This window comes from Misgurnus anguillicaudatus, chromosome 16 (genome assembly GCF_027580225.2).
Source record: "Misgurnus anguillicaudatus chromosome 16, ASM2758022v2, whole genome shotgun sequence".
In the NCBI taxonomy this organism is placed as follows: Eukaryota; Metazoa; Chordata; class Actinopteri; order Cypriniformes; family Cobitidae; genus Misgurnus; species Misgurnus anguillicaudatus.
The window spans coordinates 13,070,667-13,081,904 of NC_073352.2; the positions used below are offsets into that span (position 1 = coordinate 13,070,667).

Genomic DNA, 11,238 nt, shown 5'->3' on the forward strand with positions numbered 1-11,238 from the left:
TTTTTGGGTGAACTGTCCCTTTAAGAAAATACAGCAAATATGTACACAAATACACTCACCTAAAGGATTATTAGGAACACCTGTTTAATTTCTCATGAATGCAATGGTGTAATGGTGTGGCAGATTTTTTTGGCACACTTTAGGCCCCTTAGTGCCAATTGGGCATCGTTTAAATTCTACGGCCTACCTGAGCATTGTTTCTGACCATGTCCATCCCTTTATGACCACCATGTACTCATCCTCTGATGGCTACTTCCAGCAGGGTAATGCACTACGTCACAAAGCTTGAATCATTTAAAATTGGTTTCTTGAACATGACAATGAGTTAACTGTACTAAAATGGCCCCCACAGTCACCAGAACTTAACCCAAATAGAGCATCTTTGGGATGTGGTGGAAGCTTCGTGCCCTGAATGTGCATCCCACAAATCTCCATCAACTTCAAGATGCTATCCTATCAATATGAGCCAACATTTCTAAAGAATACTTTCAGCACCTTGTTGAATCAATACCACATAGTATTAAGGCAGTTCTGAAGGTGAAAGAGGGATAAACACAGTATTAGTATGGTGTTCCTAATAATCCTTTAGGTGAGTGTATAAAAAATCCTCAGAATTTTTTGAGCAAATTAAAGGGACACAAGGCAGCATTTTTATGTTAATAAATCATCTTCGTAAGTCGGTATATGGTTAAATGACTCATTACATGACGAATGAAGACTCTCTCGCCCGCCCCTACCGTCTGTAGGAAGAATACCCCACTTGCAAGTTCGCTGTATCCGACCCGGTGTCCTTCAGTCTCGTAAAGTCTCAGATATAGAAAGCATTTACTCCCAGACACTAGGGGGAGCTAGTAGAGAAATAATACTCAGACTTGCCTTGTGTCCCTTTAATATATTTGTCACTCTGTTCCATTTGGTTGTTATGCGCTCATGTGTGTCATTGTGATTAATAAACATGTTTGTTTTCCAGGCCTCACTCCCCCCACCACACCCCCTCATAAACCAGTGGAGGACGAGCTCTTTAAACCAGACGGCAAGGCTGAGCTCACCACCAAGAGCTCGTGCCTGGCACGGGCGCACATACGCAAGCTCCCAGAGCAGACAGAACTGTACGCCCAGCTGCGCCGGATGGACCAGACCGGTGATGCAGAATGTAAGGGCGGCACGCAACGGGCGTACGGGGACCACGACTACTGCCTTCTGGGACTGGGGGAGAGTCGCAAAAGAACAGCGGCAGTGCTCGGCACCATCGCACCCCGCCGAAAGATACAAGAGAGCAACGGGGTGATGGAGGGACAGGGGGAGAAGCTCGTAAATACAATGCCCGAATACCAGCAGAGGACTGAGGCAGAGGAGAACCAGACCGCAGCATTACCAACACTCAGTCCGGAGCAGACCAGCGAACCCACTCCTGCCTGTTCACCCACCCAAGAGTTGGATGCCCAGTCTCCGGTGTCCTGCTCGCCCCCTTCCCCCGGCTGCACGATTTCCTTCAGGTATTGACTTTGCAGTGCTCAGTACACTCAGTATTAGTAACTCCACTGCATGGGAGCGGACTATTTTTTAGGATTGTTCTTGTGCACTAATATAATAATTGTCTGGAACATTGTCAGAATGCAAAACAGTGACAATTGAAGAACAAGTGCAAATGTGATTTTGCAGACAAAGCCCTGTTTACATTTTTTTTATTATCTTTCACATCCAATGTACAAGGAAAACAGTTGTGTAGAACTTGAGAATATTACTTAAATGAAATAATATTTTGAGGATAAAAAGCACCCCCTTCTCTCTTTAAAGAGCACATATTTATGCACATTTTTACAGGATGTAATATAAGTCTCAGGTGTGCAACATGAAGTTTAGCTCCAAAAATATCCCACAGATCATTTGTTAGCATGTTCAAAATGCCCCTATTTGGGTGGTAGTAAAAACGCACTGTTTTTGTATTTTTAAATGCAAATGAGCTACTGCTCCTTACCAAAAGAGACAGTAAGCATTTTCGGTAAAAAATAGATCTGAATGCTGTGAATACATTATGAGACAATAATATCTTTAGCCGCATTAGCACTACAACGTGCTAACAAACAAATTTAGAAAAGCTTTTGGGTAAAATTAACCAGTCAGTCGGTGGCTGTGGGCGGGGCTTTATGACATCACATTAACAAGATAAGCAAAACAGCATGTCTAATGAGACTGCTTAGGTTTAATGGGGATTAAAAAGAATGAGAGGGTGGATTGTTTTTTATTTACATGCTGCAAACACATTTATTTGTCCTTTTTTTGTCTGATCATTTAAAGGGACACTCCACTTATTTGAAAATATGCCCATTTTCCAGCTCCCCTAGAGTTAAACATTTGATTTTTGCCGTTTTGGAATCCATTGAGCCGATCTCGGCGTCTGGCGGTGGCATTTTTGGCATGGCTTGGCGTTGTCCATTGAAACTGATTGGACCATTGGCATCACGCTAGAAAAACCCAGGGAGTTTCTATGTTTTTCCGTTTTGGGGCTTGACTCTTCTGTGGTTGCATTGTGTGCTAAGACCGACGGAGAATTAGAAGTTGCGATTTTCTAGATGGATATGGTTAGGAGCTATGCTCTTATTCTGGCGTGGTGATCAGGGATTTTGCTGCCGTAACATGGCTGCAGAGGGCGCAATGATATTATGCAGCACCTGAAAATAGTCCCCTGCTATTGAAAGTTACCAAGGGGACTATTTTCGGGGTGTGTGTTATATCACTATGCCTGCTGCAGCCATGTTACGGCAGCAAAGTCCTTGATTATTACACCAGAATGAGAGTATAGTTCCTAACCATATCGATCTAGAAAATCACAACTTTTGATTTTCCGTCTGTCTTTGTACACAATGTAACTACAGAAGAGTCAAGTTTTAAAACAGAAAAATATTGAAACTCTTTGGTAATTTTTTAGCATGATGCTAATGGTCTAATCAGATTCAATGGATTATGCTGAGCTATGCTAAAAGTGCTAGCGCCAGACACAGAGATCAGCTGAATGGATTCCAAAACTGTAAAAATCAAATGTTTAACTCTAGAGGAGCTGGAAAATAAACCTATTTTCAAAAAGTGGAGTATCCCTTTAATATTTTATTTTAACATTTGTTCAATACGTTTTTGCATCTTTCAGCAGTGAGAGCTCTGAGACATGCCATGAAACATCGGATAAAAGAAGCAAGATAAAGTGTGGACAAGAGAATGATGTGGTAAGACATCTTAGATTTATTTATTAGCATTTTCAGTAGTTAGCAAGCAGCGCTAACCCACCACAAGTGCATTTTAAGGCTCGTTCATTTCACATAAGTGCAGTTGGGATGGTGCCGCTTGACGTATTCATTCTGTTTAACTGCCTTTCCAGAACAAGTGCCAAGTGATCTACATTCACAACCTTCCGAGCAGCGTCACTCAGTCCATGCTGCGTAAGCGCTTCGAGGCCCTTGGTCACCCAGAAGTGGTCATCAAAGACGAGTGGGTTCAATTTCTGACATTATGACTTCAGCAGTGGCCGGGAGGGCGGAGTATTGATCGTCTGTGTGTTTGTGTGCCCGCGCAGGGAGCGTTGTGGAGTTATCACACTGCGGCCCTCTCAGAACGGCCCGACTCAACGGCACAGGTGGGACTCCCTCAGTCCGGGCGGAGGGAACGGCAGCCGACGATTCGGCAGGAAGCGTTACATAGATCTGGGTAAGACTTTTTCTAGACAGCATACAGACTTTGGCGCAGACTTCATATGCAGCCTAATTCTTCTCCACCACTTTCTCTTTGTTCTGTGTCTGCACCAGACGTCTGGTGCTCTGGCGACATTAAGTTTCTTTTTATTTCTAAGCTATTGAATAACCCTATTTCACTTCATTTGCATTTAAATAGGAAAATAGCAAGACTTTGTTGAGTTGAATTTTTGCTGTGCTATTGCAGTGAGCCAGTCGAGAGATTAAGTAATTTGTAAAGTCCAGATAATTGTAATGAAGAAACTTTTTCAACCAGACCCATTATCTAACCCAACATGCTGACTCAGAATACATATCAAATATTAGACTAGTAGTCAGCCTACAAGTAACTGAATAATGTACAGTCAGCTGGACATTATTGCAGAATAAACCCTGACAGGTGGTTCAGGACCTCTGAAGGGGTTTGTTTTGCGATAATGACCTGCTGACTTCACATTTTCCCACTTATTGCATGGATGCTTACCAAATTAGTGAATAAGTGGATGTGAAATATTGACCTGAGCAAGTGTGAAGCGATACAAGAGACAAGAAAGTTGCAGCATACTGGGCCACAGTCAAAGTTTGCTTCCATTATAGTTGACCAATCAGAATCAAGGATTCCAGAAATACGCATAATACATTTTTAAAAGGCCAATTGCATAAAAACTGAATTTTTAAGTACACACTTAAAGTGTGTGTAAAGTCATTTCAAAACATTTTTTGTAAACACATTATAAATGTATTGCTTAAAAAAGAGACAAACGCTTTCCTGTGAGTGGGCGTGGTTTCAGCACCGACAGCGGACACGCCCCCAGAGTTTTAGAGCCTGTTTTTTCAAGATTTATGTTTTTAAATCATTCAAAATTGTCTGGGTGGTTAATAGCACATTTTCCTGTGGTGTGACAAACTGAGAACACGTTTAATCGGACTTTACACAGACTTTAAATAGCTCAGTTACTAATGCACATTTAATAAGTGTATTATGCTATTGTTGTGTTTTTTACTCTTTAGATGAGGCAGGTCCAGGACCAGTAAAGAGCAAGTATGATGCATTGGACTTTGACGCTCTACTGAAGGAGGCGCAAAGAAGCCTGCATCGCTGACACGCCTTAGCACACCTCCGGCGTCCCCGCCCTGTCCGAGACTCGACTCAGAACCTCAAGCAAGGCACCTCTTCATGTTTACATTTGAATAAAAAAAATGGACCTTGTAACCGAGGATCGGAGGACACTGGGGCAGGACGACACAACAAACACAAACAGCTTTGAAAACACGGACACAAGTGCTGCTTCTCGCACGCGTCTGTGACCCGGACGTCATCTGTGACATCGCGAGCGGCTCAGGCTCAGTAGCAAACCGCACTTATTTCCGTTGGTTGTCGTGACGTGTGTGTGCTTTTCTAATTTTGTTTTTACCCCTTTGTCACTCTTCATAGACCTGCAAGGTGCTTTTATCATTTTGTCGTATAAATACAATATATAAATAATAACTGCTTTGTATTAGCGAAACTTTGTGGATGTTCAACTCCGTGTGTGTGTGTGTGTGTGTGTTACGATGAAAAGTGGATTAAAAGCGGATTTTAAAAAAAACGTCACAAAAAATCCTTACAAGGTAGAGTTTACAAATCAAGAGGAAAAGAAAAAATAGTCTTTTTGTAATTTTAGTGCTTCCTTGATTTCATCTATGCACTCAAACGAGGTAGTGTTTCTTTTATCCGGTCTCTGACCTCCTCTGGTTTAAAAGGGGCTTTTGCTGCTGGCTGCCAGAGACATCCGAGCCAATAATCTTTTTTCCAAACCAACCCGATCCCTAAAGGTGAAGTGTGTCATTTACAATCGTAAAATACTTTTGCTTATCCTCGTAGAATATTTAAAGGCAAATCCTTCCAATTTGCAATTTATAGGTCACAAACAGTATTCATAATAAGAATTAAAGGTGCATTGTGTAACTTTTAAAATTATATGTTGACAGAAATAATTTACATAACTATATTATCAGTGGTGTATAAAGATCTTACACAATGAACTGTATTGTTTTTATTATCTTAGAATGAGCAGTTTTTTCTATAAACACCGCGGGTCTCCTTGCATGGAAGTTGCCGCCATGTTTCTACAGTAGCCCTAAACGGACAAACTGCTCTACAGAGCGCATTTCGTCACTACATTGTCTCAAACGATTATGTGTTTGTCCTGTGGCAGCTACCGTAGCTTCAATATGTGTTTCGAAAGGGAGGGGTGAGCTTTCCAGTGAGCCGTTGGTTGCAATTCACAATCTCACCACTAAATGTCGCTAAAAATTTACACAGTGGACCTTTAATCGTAGTATGTTGTAAAGTTCCCGGATAGTCTACTGTTTCTGATGAAACATCGTAGATCCATGCACACTCAAACGGCTGATATTACTCAAATCATTGCGAGGGGCGGGAGTTTAATTGCACTACACACAATTAACAAATTAAATAAATTAAACTATACGGTAAGCATAACATGACAAATAATGAATGATAAAATGCAAAGATAAGTTGTATTTTAATCACAGCGTCATCCATGCAACAGTCGTCATTTCCGCTTCATGTTAACTCTTTCCCTGCCAACAAGTTTTTTACGCCAATCCATATTTCCGATGTTGTCCACTAGGTGGGGCTCTTACCCAGCTTATAAAACACTTAAAGCATCCACTGATCCAAAAACAGTAAAAACTCTGTTTATGTTTTGATCATCGCTCTGAATCTGATCTCTAACAAAACTCCTTTACAAAAAATGCAATTGTCTCAGCTTTTTGGTCAAAATTTTGTATTTTTGAAGAAACCTACACATATTTGACAGGGGATCAAAAGAGAACAAATGAAGATAGGATGAAACGTTTTTACGTTTTTTTCTTTTACCTTTTTTTTTCTTTTTAAAGCAGAGGGTCTGTTTTTTTCATTTGATATATTGTATGTTTATATAATTTAAGAAGAGTTTCTTCAAAAATACAAAATTTTGAGCAAAAAGCTGAAAAAATAGCATTTTTGTAAAGGACTTTTGTTTTAAAGGGACATTTCACAAGACTTTTTTAAGATGTCAAATAAATCTTTGGTTTCAACTTCTACGTACGTGAAGTTCTTGCTCAAAATATATAAATAATTTATTATTAGCATGTTAAAATTGCCACTTTGTGAGCGTGTCCTTTTAAATGCAAATGAGCTGAACTCTGCACTAAATGGCAGTGCCGTGGTTGGATAGTGCTGTATTATCCCCTTCTGACATCACAAGGGGAGCCAAATTTCAGTGACCTATTTTTTCACATGCTTGCAGAGAATGATTTACAAAAACTAAGTTACTGGGTTGATCTTATTCACATTTCTAGGTTGATTAAAGGACGGGGGACCCAAATATAGCACTTAAACATGGAAAAAGTTAGATTTTCATGATATGTCCCCTTTAAAAAAGATACACAGAGTTTAAACTGTTGTTGAATTCGTTTTTGCTTCAGTTTTTTGTCAATTGGCTAAGAGCGCCATCTAGTGGATAATAGCGGAATAAAAGATTACCATAAAAACTCATCAGGGAAGCGTCATTGGCAGGGAAATGTTTTCTCTTGATTGACGAGATACCTTGTCAATGGCAGGGAAAGAGTTAAAAACACTGGCGGGGAAAGAGTTAAGATGTCCCAATTTGTGCATACTCTTTCATCAGTGCTCAAAATTATCTACTTTCCCAACACAAAACATACTATTAGGGCATAGAATAAGTAGGTACTGTCTCTTAAAAATATGATGAAATTCGCTCAACACATGAAGTGCGTTTGGGGGCGGGACTATCTGTTTTTGTCTAAACAACAGAAAACTTTAGTTTCAGGAAAAGTAATTTAATTCGACCTTTTATTGCTGTTTGGTAATGCAGTAATGACACACTTCACCTTTAACAATTTCACTTGCGTTTCCAGTCCTTTAACAACCCTCTAACAATTAATTAAGTACCAATCTCCCAAAAATAGTCATGCTGTTTTCTTTCCTAATGTTTAATGGAATGGAATGTACCGTCACAAATGCGATTGTAGCGCCCGTTGCGTCCATCCTTTCATTTGAAAAGGCAGTTTAATGTTAAGATTCTCCCAGCAGCTTAGCCCAGGGACATCCAGAGGAAGAAAAGTGTCTAATGGCTCGTTCTTCTGGATGTTCACCCAGTGAAGTTCTCCTGCCGGCGGTTCTTGAGAGAAGGGTGGCGGTAAACTTGGAGGAAGATCTTTATCCAGAGCTCAATCTCAATAGAGATACGATCGTATCTCTGCTTTGTTTACATGTCACTCTCTCATATTTCTCTCGAAGCTCAAATACTCACTTTTATAACGAAGATCTGCGGGTTTTTCTAGCTCTTACTTAGTGGCTAATTCTATATTTGTCCTCTATGTCTGTTTTCTGAAGTCTAAACGTGTACCTGTGTATAACCTCGTGCGTCGTCCGTGTCTTTTACCGGGTTTAGGAACAGGTTTGATATGCTGGGAGTTGAAGTCTGTTCTCTCCCACTTGTCACTTTTATTCTGCGGGGTTCAAATCTTAACCCTGTTGTTATAGTATATTTGTGCGTGTGTATGAGTGTGTGCTGACGTAGGGAGGATCGTCTGCCTCTTTACTCTCGCATTATCCCTGCCTCTCCCTTTATCCAGAAACAACACCCCAAACCTGAATGTTTACATGATCGAATTGTCTTTTCACTTTACTAGAGCGCACACAAACTACTGAAGCCTTATTCAGTGTTAAAGTACCCTCTTACGGTACTAAGAAGTTCATCTGAATATTACTGTCGCTTTATTTGACCAATTCGAATCCTGGGAATTCCCGGGAAGACCCAATGAGATCTTGGGAAAAACGAAACTGAATGAGTGTGCTGCTTAGTATGTGTATACTACTAAACAAGTGAGAGATTGTGCTGGTTTACATGAATAAATATATACATATATCTATAAGAGAGATATATAATGTGTATATAGCACTGTGTCTTGTGTAAACATGAGATATATGGTCATGTGCTGTAACTTGTGGTTAAAAGGGTTGTTGTTATGTTTGTCAGAGCAGAGTTTAATGCAGCGATAAGCAATACAGGGAAATCCAGAAGGGAAAATTCATTGATATGGCTTCATAAGTCAATTACAGTTGTATAAAGTATCCCTTTAGAAATGATTTTTTTAACGACTTTAATATGTTTGTTTTATTTTGATTTTTTATGCAATTGAGATGCAATACCGCTTATCTAAGAGAGATTGGTTGGGTATCAGGGGAATTCGCGAAAAGAGATCATGTACCGCATGTTGTAGATCGTGGTGGAAATACGATGAAATGGAAAAATCATTGATGTTTAGGATCACTAGCCAAGAAGGACTTTTTCTATGAGGAAAAAATTCCCAGATAGCCCAATCTCACACAAGGAGAGCCTTAAACTTTAGTGGGGAAAAAGCTATCAGTCTGATCTCCTTTACAATCCAATGCGTTTTCTTTACTAAAGTAATTCAACTTTTTCGATACAGCCATATTATAAAAGGTATATACATATATATGATTACATATATATATATATTTGTGTGTTTGTGTAGATAAATATATAGATATAATTTGTTATAGATCATTTTATTCAGTGTTTCAAAACACTTATACATTTCAACTTACACTGTCGATCTAGAATGTACAGGTGATCCAAATAAAATATATAAATATAGATATATATTGAAAAAACACCTTCCAAAGGGAACCTTTTTAAAATGCAATACATTTTTTTTATTTCCAGTCATTTCAGTAATCGCTAGACAAGTTGACCAAAAAATACATTTGATGTTCAGCTACAGGATAAATGTGGTATCACATCGAATCCATTTTACGAATGTCATGATCGTTTGGCCAGGCCCTTAAATGTATGCGTGTGTGTGTGTGTGCCTGTGTGTGTGTGTTGCATTTCTTTATATTTCATACATCAAGTCCATTTTAATTCACTACATCTATCATCATACACATTCATTGTTCACACACTAAAAAAGATTTGTTGGTTTAACAAAAAAATAATTCAACTTAAAAATATCAGTTCACGTGGTGTCGACTAACATTTTTAGGTTAAATTAACTCCAAATTTTAAGGAAACCAAGTTGAACCAACTTAAACAGTCTTGCGAAGTTGTAGAGAATTTGCCCTCTGAATCAGCAATTATATTTGGGGAAAACATTACGTTGTCTGTGCTATACCTTAAATCGTGTTTATCAAGAAGTGGATGTAGAATTCGGTGCCAGAGCATTAGTTAATGATGTCATTACATCCGTCATATGTTATTGCTGCTTCAAGATCTTGTCTTTAGTCGAAACAAAATCTGAGTCAAAGGGCATGTGTTGCTTTGCTCATTGTCTTTTTTATTATTTACATCTAATGACTATCAAATTCACTATGATTTTTCTTTTTTAACCTAGTTTTTGGTAAATACTGTTAGTAAGATTTTATATTTTTACATTTGTTTTTATTTGTTTTGAGTTTTTTATTTATATGCCACTTAGTTTGGATGTCTTTTAAATGGTGTTGGTTTATCTTTTTTTTTTTTGGTATTGTGTGATTTCATGTTTTGAGAATGTGGAAACGAATGCATTTCAGTATTTTTAAATTGTTAAAATCTAGTTTCCTAGATCAAAATATCTATTTAGTGGAAATTATTTGATGTCATAAATTATATTTTAATTCATGTAAATAGTGGAAAAAGCAAATGATGGCTTCCTTTTAAACTGAACACATTTCTCTTCCGAGATTGTTTACATTATTAAACTGTAGAAACTGATCCTCATATACTGTAAAAAGTGCATATATTCATTGTTTTGCCTCAGAAAAATAAAATCCATAATGAACATCTCTTTTGTAATCGGAGTTGCTCTGTATATTCATGCCAGAAGATGCCCAATGCCACAGAAATATGAAATATGTCTGTTGTGACATCGGCCTGTTACTACATTGAATGCTGACTATCAAATCCGAACATCTTAAAGGGGCCATATCATGAAAATTAGACTTTTTTTCATGTTTAAGTGCTATAATTGGGTCCCCAGTACTTCTATCAACCTAAAAAATGTGAAAAAGAAACAACCCAGTAACTTAGTTTTGGTAAACCATCTGCTACAAGCATGTGAAAAAAATAGGTCATTGAAATTTGGTTCCCCTTGTGATGTCAAAAGGGGATACTGCCCCTTAACCTGCACTATCCAACCACAGCACTGCCATTTAGTGCAGAGATCAGCTCATTTGCATTTTAAAGGACACACCCCAAAATGACATATTTTTGCTCACACCTACAAAGTGACATTTTTATAATGCTATTATAAATTATATGATATTTTGAGCTAAAATGTCACATATGTACTCTGGGGACACCAAAGATTTATTTTAAATTTTTAAAAAATCTTGTGAAATGTCTCCTTTAAACAAGTGCTTTGCAAACCCAGCATAATCAGCTTTAAAGTCACATTCTAGTGATATTACGCATTGTACTCACACAATAGCTCAGCTGGAAGC

At 38.5% G+C, this 11,238-nt stretch overlaps 1 protein-coding gene across 3 annotated transcripts in view; it reads left to right on the forward strand.

Moving 5' to 3' along the window:
- The window catches only part of ppargc1b (peroxisome proliferator-activated receptor gamma, coactivator 1 beta), a 63,518-nt gene extending 52,937 nt beyond the window's left edge, over positions 1-10,581 (forward strand). For 2 of the 3 annotated variants that reach the window (XM_073854138.1, XM_073854140.1), the window contains exons 8-12: positions 971-1,496; positions 3,146-3,221; positions 3,374-3,483; positions 3,569-3,699; positions 4,734-10,581. In XM_073854138.1, the coding sequence (XP_073710239.1) occupies positions 971-1,496; positions 3,146-3,221; positions 3,374-3,483; positions 3,569-3,699; positions 4,734-4,825 (935 nt within the window). In that variant the 3' untranslated portion in view covers positions 4,826-10,581. The remainder of the gene's footprint in view (positions 1-970; positions 1,497-3,145; positions 3,222-3,373; positions 3,484-3,568; positions 3,700-4,733) is intronic. The other variant, XM_073854139.1, reaches the window with a different exon arrangement.
- The last annotated feature ends 657 nt before the right edge of the window (positions 10,582-11,238 follow it).